Source organism: Bidens hawaiensis, unplaced genomic scaffold, assembly GCF_021521415.1.
Source record: "Bidens hawaiensis isolate Kalapana, Puna unplaced genomic scaffold, B.hawaiensis_p1.1 tig00054153_1, whole genome shotgun sequence".
Taxonomy (NCBI): domain Eukaryota; kingdom Viridiplantae; phylum Streptophyta; class Magnoliopsida; order Asterales; family Asteraceae; genus Bidens; species Bidens hawaiensis.
The window spans coordinates 15,443-35,800 of record NW_027499768.1 but is presented as its reverse complement, the minus strand read 5'-3'; the positions used below and the strand labels follow the sequence as shown (position 1 = coordinate 35,800).

At 35.1% G+C, this 20,358-nt stretch overlaps 1 protein-coding gene across 1 annotated transcript; it reads right to left on the bottom strand.

Moving 5' to 3' along the window:
* Window positions 1–9,584: 9,584 nt before the first annotated feature.
* LOC143600490 (uncharacterized) lies at window positions 9,585–14,559 on the bottom strand. Its single transcript, XM_077078166.1, has 6 exons — window positions 14,274–14,559; window positions 12,796–12,849; window positions 12,583–12,663; window positions 12,147–12,216; window positions 11,733–11,821; window positions 9,585–9,757 (listed from the first exon to the last, which is right to left on the bottom strand). The coding sequence occupies exons 1-6, from the start codon at window positions 14,436–14,438 to the stop codon at window positions 9,623–9,625; spliced, it is 594 nt and encodes a 197-aa protein (XP_076934281.1). The 5' UTR covers window positions 14,439–14,559; the 3' UTR covers window positions 9,585–9,622.
* Between the last annotated feature and the right edge of the window lie 5,799 nt (window positions 14,560–20,358).

The window sequence follows — 20,358 nt, the reverse complement described above, 5'->3', positions numbered from 1 at the left end:
GCTCGCTTATTTACTGAAAACCTCATAGTTGGAGTTATATACATCCATTTGGATTTATTCCAGCGGATATGTTCTCGGTTTTGTCTATTTTATTTTGTATAAGTCTCAGGTCTGGTTGGATCATAACAATCATCCCGTTAACTTTGCTCGTTTATTCTATCGCTCGGTTATTTGCTTAATCGTCAAGGTGAGAAGTAGTTCCCCATTTTTTTTTACAGCTTTTAAACATTTTGAGGGCACTTGCATACTTATCAGTATTTACATATTATACATTATTCGCATTATCAAACTGTGAGCGTTGTGTGTTATCAGTTAAATGCTAATTGCTTAATTGTTTAACTATTTACTTTATCGCATTCAGAGAGATCCATCAAAATCGCATTAAAGTATGATCATACACCGCTCTAATAGCCAAAGCCCGATTCGCAAGGCAATGGTCAACCGACACCCTTATTATCAGTTGTTTTGTCATAATAGCCATAGCCTGTGTTCGAGAGGCATGGTCAACTGACACCTTTTATTTGCTCATGATTTGATTGATTTATACTCACAATATCAGTTTTGCTCATTTTACTTATACATTATTATTAGTGTCAGAACTGGTGATTATCTCACTCAACCTCGCGTTGAGAAATCTATGTTTATTTTGTACGCATTTGCAGGTTATCATTTGGTTGAAGCTAAGATGAAGAAACACTTAGAGAGACCTTAGTTAATGAAATAAAAGATATTTGTGTACTATTTTTATTTTGGTAATTTGTTAAACTTTGTGTACTTGATTGAAATTTTGAAATAAATAAATAATTAGATATTATCACATTTAAGTTGTATGATGGTACCTTGTGATCTCTCAACTAACGGTTCACGCCCCGGCATTTCTGCCTTAGGTTGGCGTATGACATACGGGCATGAAAAATGATGAAAAGTTCCATTGTCTTCAAAAATCTTTCGAACCGTGTGATTTACGAACTCGGTTCCAACATCACTTTGGAAAACTTTTATCTTTCTCGAGCATTATGTTTGAACAAGGTTGAGAAATGCGGGTAGTACCGAATAAAAACCCATTTTTTAGTGGATAAAACAATGTGAACCTTGAATAATCATCAATAAAAGCCACATAATAACGATAACCCTCTTTAGAGAATATTGGTGAAGGCCCCCATAAATCACAATGTACCAAATCCAATGGATTATATTAACACTTAAAATTAAGATTAGAAGATAATTGTTGTCCTTTGCAAGATTGCAAGGAGTGCAAGTATTATTGGGTTTGGTAACAATGAAGTAGTAGACAAAAAAAACAAAATAACATCAAAAGAGACATGCCCTAAACAAGCATGCCTTAGTTCATAAGAGGCCCGATTAGATATTCCAGTAGCAATCAAGGCGCGGGGTTCATCCTTGAGTACATAAAGCCCATCATCATAAATTCCTTTAGCTAGCACTTTTTTTGGTTTCCGATCCTGAATATAAAACAAAGTTGAGAAAATAGGACATCAACTTGATGGTTTGTAGTTAACTTGCTCACCGAGAGTAATTTCTTTGTGAGATTAGGAATGACAAGAACATTGTGTAATAGGATAGCATTAGATATATTGGATGAACCCATATGTGAAATAGGAAGCTTCTTACCATCGCCAAATAAAAGATAATTGTTACCTTTATAGGGTGTCGATTGATTTAAAAAGTCACAATTTGGAGCCATGTGGTCTGTGGCCCCTGAATCAACAGTCCAATCAGGGTTGTTTGAGGTGGCGTGGCATTGGGCATTAAAAGCTTTCGCCAATGACTCGTCCGCTAGCGAAGCTTGAGAGGCATATGTGTGGAAACTAGGGAAAGAGGAAGCATAATGCCCATTTGTCCTGCACAATTGACAATGAGACCCCTTCGATTTTGACCACATCTCGTACTGTTATTATAAGAGCCTCGAGAGGCAGAACCTCGGGAAGAACGACCCCAAGCAGAAGTGGGACTATTTTAATAAGCATTAAAGGCAGCCGTAGGTGTTTGTGTGCCATGTAAAGTTTGTATAAATTGTTTGTAACCCTCAGCTTTTGTAACCATATCAGAAAATAAGTTTGCAGGATTTGCAGTTCGGATGGCAGTGGAAAAGTTTTCATATGAGGGTCAAGAAGCCAGTGTTTTTTCTCGAAGTCCACCGCAGGTTTTTTCTCAAAGCATTGCTATAGGCAGCTTCAAGAGCAAGCCAAATCTGTCGTGAAGTTGTGAGCCCGAGAATCTCAACCGCTGTTTCTTGGGAGAGGGAGGATTAAAGATGAATAACGGCTTTCTGGTCAGTCATTCCACATAGCGGGTTTTGGGTTGAGAGTGAGGTTTCCATCAACTGAGATATTGGCAGGCGGCTAAGTAGAGGTCCCGTCATCCCGTCAAGATGACGGGATAGTTTTTTTAAGGGTAAACATGGGGAGAGTATGGTTCTGCTAGAGTAAGTAATTTGTTGAGGTAAGCTTCATGGTCAGCATGTGGAGAAGGGTATTCATGGTACTCCCTCAAATAGAACTCCGTGCACACGTATCCTCATATCCTCATTTCCATTTTGAAACCATATTCTTGAACAAATATGTTCAAATTAACATCAAGTTGTTATCATTACTACACTTAAGTGGCAAAGTTTGAACAATCTATCTTGTTCACACAACACGAAGTTGTTTTCCACCATAAAGTACCCTTGAGAACGTTATCTTAGTTTGACATACACCACTTTTAGCAAGAGTAGCAAACCATTTTGTAAAATTTAAAAAATGCAAAACTTTGTTTAATAAAAGTGCCTTTAGGTGTACTAAACTCACACCTTGGGCTTGAGAAATCAGAAACTTGGGCCAAAATGGGCCCAAGGTGGGCCATGTAGATCCCGATCGCAATCAGCAGCCCCCCCCCCCTTTTTGGTTCTTTCATATTTAAACTAGATCCAAGATATTTTTAGCCTCATTTTCTTGAAAACTCTGGGCATAAGCTCTGTTCCAGCCAAAAACCTTCAAACCCTAAGGTAAGGGGCTTAAATAAGTAGCTTTTATGCTTGTTTAAACTTGTTTAATACCATAAAAACATGTCTTGGTTACTAAAAATCATTCCTAACCATGTAAAAATCCTAAAAATGGTCCATAAACATGTTTTGATCATACACATGGTAAGGAACCTGTTTTGATAGTTTTTTTGGCCATAAACACGGATTAAAGGGTTGAAACGGCGTTTTTACGGTTCAAAAGTTCGTTTTTGTGCACTAGCCGAAACCCTAAGTTAAGGGCTGTTATGTTGATGAAAAATTGCTTGGTTTGTGATATAGGACTTGTACCTAGCTTGCTTAGAAGCCAAGAACCTGAAAGCTTGATTAAAAGGTCAGAAACGAGCCAAACCCTCTAAGGTAATGCCGAAACACTTGCTTACGGGCTATTTAGGTTAAGATTGTGATGTAAATATTTTTAGGACTTGAAATTTTTCAGGGACATCAGGGACCATGTCAATGAGTCCCTTTTCAAACTTGGTAATTTTTCGACCATCCGAGAATATTTGGCGAATTTATTACCGAATTGGGACGTTTATTTGGGAAAAATAGCTAAAATACTTCAAAAATTATGAAAATTTTCTGGGAACTCAGATTTGATGTATTTTGATCACATATGAATTTTGGGATCATTTGGAGAAGGTTAAAGGTATTTTGTTTATATGCGTTCGTGTGAATTTTTATAGCCGAATTTGGGCCGAAAAGAATATCGCACGAACTTTTTACATTTTGAAATTGATACAGGTTGATTTGGGACATGATTTGAGTATTCAGTAAAATTTGTGGAATTTTTGGAAATTGTTTGGGGTAAACGGACGATTTTCAGGCGAAATATAGCTGATAAAATGAATTTTTATAAATTAATAAATCAGTAAATAAATTCCAGAAATATTTTTATAAAAATATACATATTTTAATTGATAAGTGGTTAAATTTTCATAATTTAATGATTAACGGTTAATTAGTTATGCTAATCTGAATATTAGACAAATTCAATTTTTATAAAAACCGGCAAGTTTGCGACTAACGAACCTGCGGGAATTTCAAAACACCAAAAGTAATCAAAAATCATATTTTTGGACTAATTAAGTGAAAACGAACTTTTCTATGAGAAACCTGGACAATCCGGATGGATTGTGTGCGTTTCTTCTTAAATTAAACTGAATAAACGGAAACGGGCCCCGTGGCTAATCCGGGACCCCAGTATGTGATCTTTCTTTATAACTTAATCATGTTATTAACCAATACATTTACCCAAGCTTATTTTCCCATAACTGCTTTCTGAACGCGTAAACGAGCAACTTGGCCCAGCTGGGAAAACGGGAGTCTGAGCCAAGTTCAGTTTTAAATATTAGACATTGAACAACATCACAACCTAAGCCTATTGCCACTTTCTGGGCATTCCAGCTACACCCAGATTAGTTATACAGCCCAGTTTAGTATTGAGATTATAATAATATTAAAATATTAATATTATTATAATATTGATTATAGGAACTACTGATAGCGGACCGAACAAACCACGAGCTGATACAGTACTGATTATCTACTAAACCGTGAGTTTCATGACCCCATTTTTAAACTGTTTTACGAACTTTTAGGGTGAAAAGCATGTTTGATTACATATACATACCTGAAACATGTACTGATGTGAATTATCTAAGTGCTAACACACGAAAGTCCCCACGATCACAGTGATTAACTTCGAGCCGGTGGCTTGTGCATAGTACAATTGGTTTGACAAACCCAAACGGAATCGGCCTGGTTGCCGTGTCACATAGCGCCGTTTGCACATGACCATATTTATACAAACAGGCTATGTAGTGTTAGACATAGCTACCGGGGCATGTTGTGGGCGGAAAGGGGCCACAGTGATTGATGGAGCGTGGGAAATGGATGCACGCAGCACATACAGTCAAGGCTTCACTGTAGCTTAGCATAATTACATCATTTACATACATACATACTTATTTCATCATTACAAGTGTTAACTTGTGAATACTCATTACTGTTTTCTCGAAACTCGTGAAACTCACCAACTCTAGTAGTTGACCCGTTTTAAACTGCTTTTCAGGTGTATCTAAATTGGAATGATTTGGTGATCTGTTACTTGCCCAAGGCGTGTGGTTGATGCTATGTGAATAGAGGCAGGGTGTTAGTAGTAAGAACGTTTAGTTAACGAACAAATTTTGTTTGTACCACCTAGACTGTAAAACAATGATAGAACAAAGAAATGTAATATATTGTAAATTAGTTTGTAATGTTTCTTTATAAACAATGTGTTGATACCAGAGGTGTCTGTTACATTCTCGTTTTACGCTTCCGCATTGTGATAGTCAGGGTGTGACAGAAAGTGATTGAGATGAGACACCCAAAGACTGTAAAGGGATGTCTTGAATTCAAATATCACTTGTGAAAACAAAAATAGGGGTCGCATGTTGGATCAAAAGGGCTCACTTTCCTATGGTAGGTCGGTTTCCAACTAAGACTATGTGTAATAGTTTTAACTAATTACATTTATTACTTAATCAATTTTTCATCTACTTAATATTCTATTATCTAATTAACATAATTTAAATAATAAAACCACAATAAGACACTAGAAATAAAATATACTAGGCACGATATTTGTCACAGATTTCATTCTTCTTGTGCCCGAATATAGCACGATCTTTGGGTGGTAAATGAGATAAGTCTTTTTCGAGGAAAGAAAAATCATATCGATTTGTTGTTCCTTTCTAAACTCGATTAAACGATCATTTTTAAAATCCAAGCTTCCCATATGAGATATTATCTTGGGATTCATTGCAGTCGATGTAGATGATGTGGATTGAGCCTTAGCCTTTGCTTTATCTCTACCAATCGGGCGAACCGGTTCTTCAGGTACATCAAAATCAAGTTCATCTTCAGTGTTGTTAAAATTTATCTAGGTATGGGCAGAGTCTGCTTCATTGATGCTCAATGGTGTTTTTATCGTTTAGACGAACGACGAACCTTTACCGGAGGAACTAGGTGTCACTTTGACGACTTACTCAACAACTCCCATGGTTATACCATGGTGAACGCGATTTTATACTCATTTTTGTAAATTTTATGTGTCTCGGTTCTTATGTCAACATCGCTAGTCCCGCTTCCTCTCAATTGATTACTTGTTAACCGATTATAGATATAATTGAAGGGGGTGAGTTTGGTTCACATGGCCGACCATTTCCAGGAAATTTGATTGGGATTGCGATATAAATCATGATGCATTTCAACATGGAATTTTTGTTGAACACGATCCCAAAACTTCTTGCTTTTTTGAACATTCCCTACGTATAAATAAGCATTATAAAAATAATATACTCAAAACTATTTAACTTTTTGAAAAATTTACCTATAATCGGATCCTCGGATGTGTCGAGCCAATTCCAGGCTAATGCGAATTCTACGTCACTCATCCACCTTTCGACACTTTTTTCAATCGCCACCTCTTCGACTTGTTTTTTGTTTTGCTTTCGCTTGAAAGAGGTTGGCATTGTTTGCTTGGGTGAAGGTTGTGGTTGGTCTTGGGCATCGATTGAGATAAGAAGTCGACTCTTGTTTGCAGTAGAGTCTCCAGTATGTATTGAGAAGGGAAGAAGAGGTCGAATCTTGGTTGTGGGGTTACCGGTAAAGGACTCGGTTGTGGATTTAGTGGTAGAGGTCGGTACACAATTTCGTTCGTGCTTGTGTTGAAGTAGTATGGGTTGTTGCGATCGCTCGCGGCACGCATGTTTATGTAAAGCGGGTTGTTTTGGTTGTTTGAGTTAATGATTGCAAGAGAGAAATGTAGAGAATATAGAGTTGGGTTTTTTTTTAATTTTTTTTTTTTTGTGTGTGGTGAAAATGGTTAAAATTGTTAGTTTATATTAGTGTAAAAATGGTTATTTTTTCCTTTTTCGCGTATTAACTTTTTAACATCCAATGGCTCCATCTAATTATGGAATTCAATATTTTATATTTTTTTATTTTGTTCTTTGTATTTTGAATTTGAACACCCAACGGTTGTAACATAATTTTATTTTTTTATTTTTTTTTTAAGAAACTTTTAACAGATTGTAATTTGTAATTTTTTTTGTTGTAATTAACCATTTTTTTAACCATTGTTTTATTTAACTTTCACATAAATCTTTATTTATAAAAGACTACAATTATTTAATCGTAATAATCGTCGTTCTTCTTGTCGTTGCTCTTGTAATCGTCGTAGCCAATTATGTGATTGTTTCATAGATGTTCTACCAAGTCGGCTCGAAGATTGTCATGCGTGTCCCTATTTCTTGTGATTCGTAGGTTTGCTCGTTTCTCTTTGGCGGATAGTAATGAAGTCGCTGGTCGTATGTCATCATCATATTGTTAACAAATTGCTTTCCCCAAATCCTTTAAAATCATATTATGTAAAATTAAACAAGTATACATAGTGTTTCTTAATCTTTCTTTCATCCAAACTCGTGCCGGTTGGGCACTTATGCTCCATCGTTTCTTCAGTACCCCAAACTCCTCTTCAATATCTTTTCTTGCTGATTCTTATTTTTCTTAAAGTATAGCTGTTTCTCCTCACTTGGGCATGAAAATGCTTTCACCAATGTTGTCCACTCAGGATAAATACCGTCGGTAAGATAGTAACCGTACTTGTACTCTACATCATTTGCATAAAACGAAGATCCAGACGCAACTCCATCAATGATGCCACCTAATATCGGTGATTGCTCTATAACAGTAATATCATTGTTTGCACCAGCCATGCCAAAAAAAGCATGCCATACCCAAAGATCATAAGATGCGACGGTTTCAAGTATTAGGGATGGGCCGTCGTGATCACCTCGATGATGTTGACCTCGACAGGCAGTTGGACATTTAGTCCAATCCCAATGCATGCAATCAATGCTACTAAGCATCCCGCAAAAGCCATATTCATCTTGATGGACCTCATATATTTTTTGGATGTCACTAAACGATGGCCTCCTCGAGTATCTATTGGCATAGGGATCAATTATACCAACAACAACAGTATAAATAGCAATAACAATGACAATAAATATAAATAAAGAATAATAATAACACTGATAATTAATAAGCATGCATTCACAAAAATTATGAAAACTATCTTTGAAATCTTTAAATACTCGTTCTATGAATCTTGCGAAGTACTATATGTTAGTTGACGAATTGCGAAGGTACACTTTTGAATGGGACTAAATTCTACGAAAATGACCGACAATTCGTAAATATAAGTGGCGACTCATACGAAAATGACGTCGAAACAAAACATTATGATACATAGGTCTTTCAATAAAATAATATTTCATCAACCGGCTATGAGCCTCTACACGATCATGTTCGAGTGGGGGTCTTCGTCTAAGCGGTTCTGGTCGTGATGAATGGTCGTGCTCGACTAAAAGTTAACCCCACTCGAACAACTTCGATTATCACTGCCTCATCCACCTCCCAGGAAGAAAATTTGTTAGGTAGATGATCCATATTTTTATGAAATATGAAAGAGTTAAAAGAACGAATTATGAGAGCATATTGTTGAAAATATACCAAGGTGTGTGTAAAAGGAAAAAAAGGTTGAATTAGCCGTTAGAATGATTGGCAAATTACCTCCAACGGTCCTAAATTAATTATTTAGCATCAATGATGGCCGCTAAGGGCATAACGGAAAAAAAAAAAAAAAAAAAAAAAGCTAAATTGTCAATTTCACCATTTCGTAATGGTTTTAACTAGAATTAAGAGTGCGCCTAAATACAAGTCCACTACGTGTAGTTTAAGAATAAAATAAAGATGATCAAGCTGATTAATGATGCCCATCAATGATCTAAATAATGATTAAAAATAAAATAAAAATAAATAATGGTAAACTGACTAGCTAAGATTAAGATATGAGGTAAGATGCTTATGCATAGTTGGTCGAATGGTTGCCACGTATACCACATCTACATGTGTATCATCATATATTAGAGCATTCTCATCCGGTTCCTTAAAATTTTGTAAGGGGAGTTTTTAAATTATAGGATGGGGTTTTAAGTAGTTGTGAGTGTAAATTATAGAATAGAGAGAAAATGTAGTGATTTTTTTTAAATTTGAGAAAAATGTAGTAATTTTTTGTAAATTATAGAATGGAAAGAGAAAACTGTAATAATTAAAGTACAAAAAATATTTAATTAAACAGAAGAGATAAATGTAGTATTTTTTAGTGTAATTATAAAGATGACGATAAGAGATTGGCTGAGAATGCTCATATGGCATTCATGTATCAAGACCACTAAAATATATACACATTGAAACTTTTTTAGCACTTTGATTGATTTTGATTTACCTTAGACCAAATAACATACTGTTCGGCCAAAAGCCCACAATAGACGTCCAACTCTAGCTAAAAAGCATATAAAGAAAGGATAATACTTCCAAACCCGTGTCAAATCAAATCTAGCGTTACAACACGACAACCTGCAAATATTCAAATGTCTTACAAATCAAATGAAGTTCTTTGGTCCGACATTTAAAGTATTACATGTTTTTAAGAAAGTTATGGTCTCTTTGACACCTTAGCATCCTCATGAACTCATTTGTCATTTAAAACTACCGTTCTTTAAGTTCGGCTTCAAACTCGAGTAATTTGTGACAAATAGGCTTCAGAAACTTCTTCATGTCCTCACGAATTTGTTGCTTATCTTCATGAAGAAGATCCTTAGCCTCATTAAGCTTCACTTCAACCTATCAAGTACAAGATTAAAACACATTAATTAATTATAAATTTATTTTATTTGGGGAAGAAGTGTTTCAGGTCAACCAAACCCTACCCGCTACATGTATCAAACTGTACGCATTTCTCAATACAGAACACACGATTTGGAGCCAAGCGACTACACACTCCATTCAATTAATAACTTGCGAGAAAACTTGACTCAATACAGAAAAACAATCCTAAACCTATATTTATATAATAGACCATAAAAACTCAAATCATTACCCGCGACACACAACTTCAAACCTAATCTTATCTTACTATACTAATAAACAAAATAATGATGCTTAGTTGTCCTAACAACATTCAATCTTAGCATAAAATTAACTCTTAATCTTCTAATCTCTATTCTCGTTAATTCATGCTATCCATGGGTCAGTGAAATTGGTTTGACCTATAAGTTACAGTATTTCACGATATTATGCACACATTAATGATCATTTACGACAATTTAATACCTAAAATATAATTATATTCAATGTGTATATTACTTTTTATTAAAGAATTCAACATTTTTTAATTTTTAATAATACAAACTCGTGAATTCACTTAGAATTAAGCAAAGTTTCTCACTTCATATATGTATATAAAGTTATAATTTTGCTATTTAATTTAAATTTCCAATTAATGTGATTATTTAACTTTGAATCGTTAATTTAATTTTCTAAACATTATCATTCTAAAGCTTTTAAACATTAAAACCATGATTAATTAAACCTAAATTCATGTTCTTTCAGAAAAATTATAAATCCGAGTTGTTTGTTTTTGGTAAACCATCAATTCCGGTTTTTTTGATTTCATAAAAATTTGTCACATAATCAATTTCAACAAAAGAAATAGGATCATATACAAAGCTACTTTCATATGACATGTACCAAATCATTCTATGCACTTCTAATTTTTTTGGTTTTATTTTGTTGTGAATCTGTTTGAATTTATTTTTACTGCTTCTTTGAACTCATAGCAATATTTAATCTATTTCTATGTTTTTCATATAAATATAAATTTGAGATTTTAGACTTCTTATTGTTTATACTATATATTTAATTTTTTTACCTTTAATTTTGTGTATTTATTTCAAATAATGAACTTAATTAATTTTTGTTCATTTTTGGCAAATCCCATGTAATACACGAGTTCAAAAGCTAGTAAACTAAATAAACTAAAATTCAAATTGTTTCAAATTTGAAAACCAATCAGGATTATTTCAAACATATTATATATATACACACACACACACACACATCATGATACAAATAACCTTATATATAGACTATGATACAAAGAACTAAATAACATATATATTGTTAGGGTAAAGTTGTCGTACAATAATCGTTTAACGTACAATAGTACGCGAAGCACACACAGGCCATTTTACAAAGCGCTCAAGCCATTTTACAAAAGCGCTTATTGTTAAAACCCATCACGCTCAAATCCAGATATGTTTTTCATAATTACGCTCAAAAACCCATAATTACGCTCAAAAACGTTTTTCGTGAAGAAAAGTCAAAAATTGATATATTAACGATCCATATCTGTTTTTTCGGTGAACCGATGTTTAACTGAATATATATCGACGATTTCGAGAACACGTAATGTGATTTCATTGATCAATTTCATGAATACAGGTACTTTTGTACCTAATATATGATTAGCAATTATTGTATAACTTTTATCTATATTGTTATATATAAAACTATAGTTATAAGGATATAAAAACATTTATATAGGAATATAAAGAAAATGTAATATTTAATCAATAATGAGCCCAGCTCAAACTTGCAAACCTATTAACGAGCCAAGATCAAGCATTTTACAGCCCTATGTACAACCCATCCACAAGTGTGAAAAAAGTTCAATGCGGTTATGGTTTCACATAAAGATATGATTTTTATGCAATTATATTTCCCAATTCACATGTGAAATAAGGTGTGAAAAGATTACCTGCAAATCATCAAGTTCCCCAAAAGAAAATTCTGCTAAATCCAAATTGCCATCAAACTTTTTCTTTTCTCCTCCAACAAGCCATTCCCCTGCTCACAAATATTCACATGTTAACCTTAGAAATTAATGACACGACAACGTTTTTGCATCGGTTTTTCTGTTTAAAAAGTTCATTAAATATGTGTATAAGATATATTTTATCAATCCAACGTCTAATTAATTTAAGCAGGTTAATTAAAGTGATTGAAGACATGTGATGACACTTGGGCCACATTTTTTCCTATTAATTTGCTCGACCCGTTTGACAATTTCATTTTTAGTTAAGGTTTTAAAGTTGACCAATTTGGCCCGTTTGAAATAAACCTAGCCCTAATTGACCAATTATCATGTAAATTGTTTAAATTTGCCACTAACCTTTGACTTTCAATGTTATCTCATATGTGTACCCAACACGCTTCTTGTTCCTTACAGTCACCAAAAATGCCTGCAAATAAATGAGACGATAACATAAACAAAATTAAATATATATCATAAAGCACCTTTAGTTTCTTCCATTTATATTTTTATATGAAAGCATGTCATTTGTGGTTGTATTTCACCAAGAACGATTCAAATATAGAAGACTTGCTAGCTCGTTTTAGTTTAATTTTTAACAAAAATTGATCTGAATTTTTCAACAATATGGTATTTGAAATCATATTTAAAGTATGCCAGTTAAACTTAAACATTTACATAATACATAAATTAGACAAAAGCAAAGTCTCGGGGGTTCAACCCGACACGACCCATTTTGACCAGTTACCCAAGTGTCCGACCTGCCCGTTTGACCACATTCAAGAAAAATACTCACATCGCCTGTGCATCTGGTTACTTCTGCAATTTCTGCTTTTCCAGAAGAGAACTCCAAAGAACCGACTGACTGAACTAGCTCCTGAAGTATTACAAGCGAAGCAAACAAATTCAAAATATAAATACATTCAAATTTTGACATTTGGTCAAGTTGATCATAGTAACAAAAGTCAACAACATAAGCATCTGTCTTTAAAAAAGCAAAAAAACAAACCTTGATTCTTTCAGTTGCCCATTTATTTAAGTTCTTCTCCTCCCATGTTCCAGCCTAAAAAAGAGAGCGTCATTAGATTTCTGTCACGTGTTTGAAAGGAATTTGATATTTTGATAACAGAATAAAAGCAAATACATTTTTAGGAGTTTGATACTAATATACTTCTGTTTCCTACAACAGCTTGTTAATAGCATAAAAACTGCAATTAAGTTATTATAATATAATGAAAATAAAAACTGCAGATTGCTATAATATTAAAAAATTAAGTGTGTAAACAGATATAAGATGAGGTGACATCATACATGATTATCGATTATTGTATTCTGGTGACGATTACATACATGATTATCGATTATTCACTCTTGCTATGCCTAAACATACATATAAAGATACGATGATTGCACCCAAACAAGCACTCTTTCATACAGGATTTGCTTGAATCGCACCTCTCTGAAGACATAACGGTGTTATGAGTTCTTGGAGATGTCGGTCCAAAGTTATGGACTTTTAGAGGAGTGTATGGATTTGTATGCCTTAGCTTTAGTGTTGTTTTGACGTATAGGTATTTTCAAGGGGAATGCAAGTATGTAACTGTTATAGGTTACTCGCCAGTCACCACCATAAACTACCATCATTATTAGTACTTTTGTATGGTTGTTTTACTCTCTTAACTACATTTTATGTTATCAAGATTACTATACCATCCCATACGTGCCAAATAAAAAGTTTTGGAGACAGGCAACCCCTCTATCCATAGAAATAGAAATATAGATAAAAGGTTTGCCCAAATCCCACCCTCCAAACCCTACCAATAACTCTGCTATAAGTGTGACTCTACTCGGTACATATCTATTTTGTTTGCAACTCTTTCTCTACCTAATCATATTCACCCGTCCTAGGATTGCACCAACCCAAGCAAACAAGTTGATGGCATTTAAGGCAGGGTGTATCTCAACAAAACGGAGAAATGTGAGATTTATCTAAGGTGCCATGGTAACTTTCAAAAACAAATTTCGTACGGTGTTGTTCCAGGTGAGCAAACACCGAACCGTTAACCAAAATTAACCATAACCAAATAAAACCGTCGTTTATGGTTAAGTGAATCTGATTAGCAGACCATTCGGTTATGGCTACAGTTAATCTATCTTCGTTGACCAATTTAACCGAACCTTATATGTTTGTGCTTTTCCAAATTCCAAACCTTTAATTCCATCCTTTCTACCTTCATCTCTAGCTTTGAACATTTAAATTCATGTTACACCATATAACCAAGCCATTTTCAATTGGAGCAAAGAAAAAGAATATACACTTGACAATTAAACCGACCGACCCGACCCGACCCGACTTTGCACACATTTAACACCTCAAATTCACATTTTTCTTTCTTAATTCAAAACCCAATCTAATTAACAAAAACTAATTAACCAAATTCTTAACAACAGATCAACAACAAGACACATAAACTAATTAATATGTACCTTATTCCAAGCAGAGCCAAGATGATTAGACTTATTATTCAAATCATCAGCCGTGAGTTTCTTTGGAACAGGTAGCGGTGCAGCATCTTGTTTAGCTTCTCTGACCCAATACGTATAAGACGACGTCGCAGTGGACTCAACGTTCTCCACACCGCCTCCGTCCATCTAATCCAAGAATCTTGGATCCACAAAGATCAGATTTTTGGGGTGAAATAAGAGATGGGTTTTGGAAATCGAAGCTGATTTGATGTGGGTGTGTGTTAATTTAGGTGGTCAAGATTGATGTATGGAGATCTGGGTTTGGGTTGACTGACTGAGGAAGAAGGTTCTGGAGGCTGGAGATTTTGTTCCGGTGTATATTGAGGTTCTAGGAAATTGGTGCGTGGGTATTTATATGTTATTATTATTATTATTATTAAAATTGAATGAAGAGGGTAAGAGTCTAGAAACACCTATTCCACAGGTTCCAAAAACTTAATAGCATATATGAGGCCCACCCAGCATTCCAGTACTGGTATCGATTTTCTTAAATTATGCGTATCGGTATCGTTACTGAAATATTTGAGTCACTATGGTACGGTATTAGTACTAATGGAAAAATTTAGAAAATACTGAAGATTTTGTTCTGGTGGATGTGAAGCTTCGAGGAAATTGATTTGAGTATTTGTAGAGTAGAGTCAGGAAACACCCATCGCCCAGTTAAGTTATTCAACAAGGGCACTTAGAGCGCGCGTAGTGGTAACTAAAAATATAGGGGTGTTTTCTAACACGTGATAATCAGTTAGTAATGGCTAGTTTTACAAAAAGTGGCATAGTGAAACCACCCCCCCCCCCCAAAAAACCCTCACCCCTACAATCATTACCTTTTTTCTCCATGTCTTACAACTCTCTCAGAACACTCTTGTTGTGTACACAACGAGCACCTCCAAAACAAGGCTCACACCTAGGGGCGATGTTCCCTTCGTTTTCCACTCGAAAACATGACCACTACGTGTGGTCTTATGCCAAAAGGATGCACAAGTATTTGATAAGCAGTGATGACAGACATATTTAATAGACCAATGAGAGTATTTCTATTCTGATCCTTTTTATATCTTCAAATTCAAAATTACACTAAAAATCACTACATTTTCTCTCATGTTTAGTTAAATAATACATTTTATACCTTTATTATTACTTTTTCTTTCTCCTCTACGAATAATCAATTTTAAAAAAATTAAAAAATTTATAGGGTGTTATAGGAATTTTTCAAAAATATAGAAAAATCATATTTTCTCTCCTTCACTAGCAACACCCTAAATCACTCATTATATTATATAAAAATTTCACTCACATAATATGATGGATGGATTGAGAATGCTCTAAAACTGAATAAAAAAATGTTTGGTTAATCAATAAATTGGAATAATCGATTTGACAAAAAATCTCATGCCTTCTAAACACAACAAAACCATTCATTTGCACACACACCATGTTTTTTCATTGAAGTTCTTTCACTCTACTTGCTCGGCACCTCCATCATCCTCGTCGTCGCCTCAACCAAAGCACCACCACCAGCATTACTGCCGCCAAAACCACAATCACCATTTAACCACCATCAGCACATCACCGTCGCTGCCGTTACCATTTTTTTTATTTTGGTAAATTTTCTTTTTCAATACTTGAGTATTTTGTTTTTGTATTTCACTTATGCATCTTTTCACGCCTATCAAGCATGATAAAGTTCTGACTCATTCATTTCCATAGGTTAACCATATAGAATGTTAATGATTCATTTAATTCCCTTATTCATTCCATTTTCTCATTTGTTCATTTACCCCATCTCAAACAGATCCTATGACTCTACCAATCTGGCACTGTTAATTCCTTTCAAGTGTGCTAAACCATTTTTCTTTTTTAAATGAATATAAAGTACATATTTACAAACACAAATAAAAATAAGCCTTCATTAAAAATAATAAATTACATCACTCAAACTAAAAAGACTTAAGTGCCATTTTAGTATCTGTTGTTTGTCCAATTATGCAGCTTTAGTACCGTTTTTACATTTTTTATAAATGGCTACTTCAGTTTTCTAAAACTTACAATTTTATTACTTTTTTTAACCTCGACTATTTTTGTCCATTAAATCAGAGGTAATTTGATAATTTCCTTTACTTTATTTTATTTTTATTTATTTTCTCTTTTCTTTTAATCACATTCCCCCATTGTATCTTCATAACCCTAAATCTAAACATCACCACCACCCCTTCACCCACAACATCCTTAGACTGGTTGTTAGATTAAGGGATTCAGATCTATCTAAACCTGTAATCCTAACATTCGATTTGTGTTCTTAGACCTGACATAACCTAATAACCTTATCATCATCTAACTTACCCGTAATCCTAAAATTCGATTTAGATCCACCATCCCCTCCCCATAATATCCATGGACCTGGACCATATGCACCTTCTAAACACTAGAAAACCCTAATTTTGTTGAATTTGAGTCTCTATGATGAAGAACTGGAGTTAGGTTCTTTCGAATATGTATAGTGGAGCAATGGGAGAAGACGACGGAAAGGAGAGGGGTGTGGTGATGGTCGATTATGGTTGTGCCGGACTTGAGATAGAAGTGGGGTGGTGGCGGTGGCGGTGGCGGTTGTGTTGGTGCCGGCGACGGCTGTGGTGGTGGCATTGATTTCCGGTGACGGCGATTGTGGTGGTTATTGCGTGCCATGGTGCAGTGGTGGTTAACCGGTGTTGGTAGATGGGATAGCAATGGTGGTTGACCTTCAGGGTCACGCCTTAGATACAAGTAAATCGATGGTGGTTTATCGGTGGTAGTTAATGGCTATTTGCAATGGTCATAAGAAGATGGATCTATTGTGTGTGTGTGATAGTGGTGTATAGAATTAAGAGGAAGAGAAATAATACATCATCATCATCATCATCGTACTCAGTATATCCCACCAATAGCAAAGCTATGGTAGGGTCTGAGGAGGGTAAGATGTAGACAGCCTTACCTCTACCCCATAAGGATAGAGAGGCTGCTTCCGGTGAGACCCCCGGCTCGATAGTAGTTTTGCATCAAGCCTTGGACATAAGGCACATAGCACTCAATCATCGGGACACCGGCTGATCGGTGCATGTACCCTTGTCTTTCGGCTATCAACGCCACTACATGATGCCTGATTAACCGTCCGTCACTTTTAACGTTATTTTCACGAGATTAGTAAAATAACGTCAAAATTAGTGCAATTTCACTTTTGCCCACCCGAGGGTTCACACATATATACATCAAATGTGCGCACCGCAAGCAGGGCTTAGGAAGAGAAATAATACAAAGTATAGAAATAACGAGATTGAGGAAAGAGAGAATTTAATTCAAAGAAAATAAAAAAAATAAGGAAAATAATGAAGTTACCAAACTACCACTGACTTAATAGATAAAAATAAATGGCGTTAGAAAAAAGTTCTAAAATTTCAAGTTTTAAAAAACTGAGATAGCTATTTGCAATAAATTCAAAAATGATACTAAAGCTGTGTAATTGGACAAGCCACATGTATTAAAATGCCACTTAACTCAACTAAAAAAAACATACAAAAATACAAACTTTCAAATAAAAAAATACAAATCTAAAATTTACAAGGACAAGTATATTTTTGCGTTATTTTACATTTTAGGGCTAGAATTATTTTCAAAATCTGACCGGTCACATGTTCGTGTGACTCTATAAACATATTTAAGTCTTGGTCATATTGTTTTTTCCCTCGCAGTTGCCCATTGTTTAGCCAACAATGCTATAACTTCTTCTCTTTGTTACTTTTTTATTTCTACCAACTCGTTCATGTTCTCTTCTTTCATTGATGTGTACCTATCAAGTTTGTCAATCAAACTACTTTTTCTTGACAACCTAGTTTCTCCTTTTTTCAAGTTGGACTTCAGGTGCGGCTTCTTTGTTAATGTTCGCTATATGCTTAGTGAACGTGCCGTCGGGTGTACCTGAGTTGTAGTTGTCAGCTTCCGATGACTTTGTTCTTTTGTCGGAGTGACTCTTGGACACTTCATTCATCAAAGGGATTGTAGGACACGGGTCACTTTTTATTAAAATAAAATAAAGGCTAACGATACTCTCGTTAGTAATGGGAAATATAGTAGTACAATATCGTTTACAAAAACGAATAAAATGAATATAATATACAATATTTTTTTTATATTCAAAGTAGATAAGATAATACGCCTTCATCAGGTACTTCATGCAATAGCTTTGTCTTGTGTCTTCATCATATTGGTCATCGACTAAGCTCCTTGAATCGCGTATTCTCGAACGATCTTTTGTGTAGTCTTCAACGAGAGCTTGATGCGTATCTTCTTGTATGATCCTTTAACTACAAAAACGAACAAACTAATGTTGACGGTTAGGCTGAGGCACGTGTTCAACACGCTTCCTTTAAAACAGATTTCGCGCCTCTACATAAGACAACGCGTCTGTCTCCCAGGGTACAACAGCTGAAGCAGTTTGTACTGCCGGAGATGTCCACACGCCCGAGGTTACATTAGTTAGAGTGTAGCGCTAGGACTTGTGGGAAAAATATAAAGAATGAAACGGTAGAGCAATTGAATGGAGAAACTCATCTCTATATATTCTCAACATATGGGTCTTTAAAGCTTTTTTCTTCACCATAACTCTTTATGCATGCATGTATTTTCTCCTTGAAGTTCCTATCTTCTTATTTTTCTAGCACTTTCAAATGAGGCACATAACCTACTATATTATACAAGAGTTAAGGGTGAGTGAAGAGCTTCACTTAATTAGAGACTTAATTCTCTAATAAAATCCATTAAGTGTCATAAAGAAAACTCTACTCAAGATTTTTAACATATGAAAAGTTATAGTATTAATAACCTAATAAATTAATTTCCTTTCATTTTTTTTTTATAATTTTCCAACAGGGACCTTGCCCCATTTTTCATGCTTTGTAATAATCACTATGCATCAACGTGATTAAAACCGCTCGAGATTCTTTTTTGTTAATCACTTAATGCCTTTTTTTATCACATCAAGATCGTTGCATGTGCTACTTAACGGCCCTATAAAGTTATAAAATAAACACTACACAATAATAAACTAAAAATAAATATAACTATTCTAATAAACTAAATGTAAGGGACATAAAAAAACAAATACAAATTGTATCGCTTGAATCAGTTCAACTTTGTTTGCATAGGGCCCCATTTTGAACTTAGTCGATAATTATTTCGATTGCTTCCACCCACAAGATCATTCTAATATTTAAGCATTTTACACAAAGCTACCTCTTACTAGGTTGTCCATGTTATGTGATTCATCTGTCATTTTAATTTTCGTTTACTTGCACCACCTTTGAAGAAACACTAAGTGACCCGGTACAGATTATAGATAATCTGGGGGTTAAGTAATGTTTCCCACGAATGAGGTCTAGCTGAGAAGGCTGTTCTTCAGGAGACCTGCAAAACAAACACCGTAAGCTCGTCACTGAGAAGGGGGGGTTCCTCCTTGTGACCACCCTCCGGCGTGAGAATCAGACTAGGTTGCTCTGAATATAAGTGTATATTAAGAGATTGCTAGATAACTGGATAGCAGATGATCTTACCATTCCAAGATGTTGGAGTATTTATAGCCGAAGTTAGGTTTTCTAGAAGGTACAGCCGGCTGAATAGTATTCCTGTTCAACCAACAGTGGATTACGCACAGGCCATACTGGTTGGTGGGTAGGTTACGGCCAACAGTAACAAAGTCGGCTGCACTATTCCACCAACTGTAGACTATGCACGTCCCACTTACTGTGGATTGTACGCAGGCCATGCTGGTTGGTGAATAGGTTACGGCCAACAGTAACACTATTCCACCAACTGTAGGCTGCGCATGCTCCACAGTAAGGGTTGGTGAGTAGGCAGCGGCTAATAGTGAAACAGTACTAGAGGGTGCTCCTCCTCGCACTGTTGTCGGTGAGCTGTCACCCTGTGATTGGCTCATGGGCTGTTCTGGTCAGATCGTCTGTCCTATCCATACCTTGGTAGGTATGGTACAAAAGATCTTTCAGAATCAGACTGGCTCATT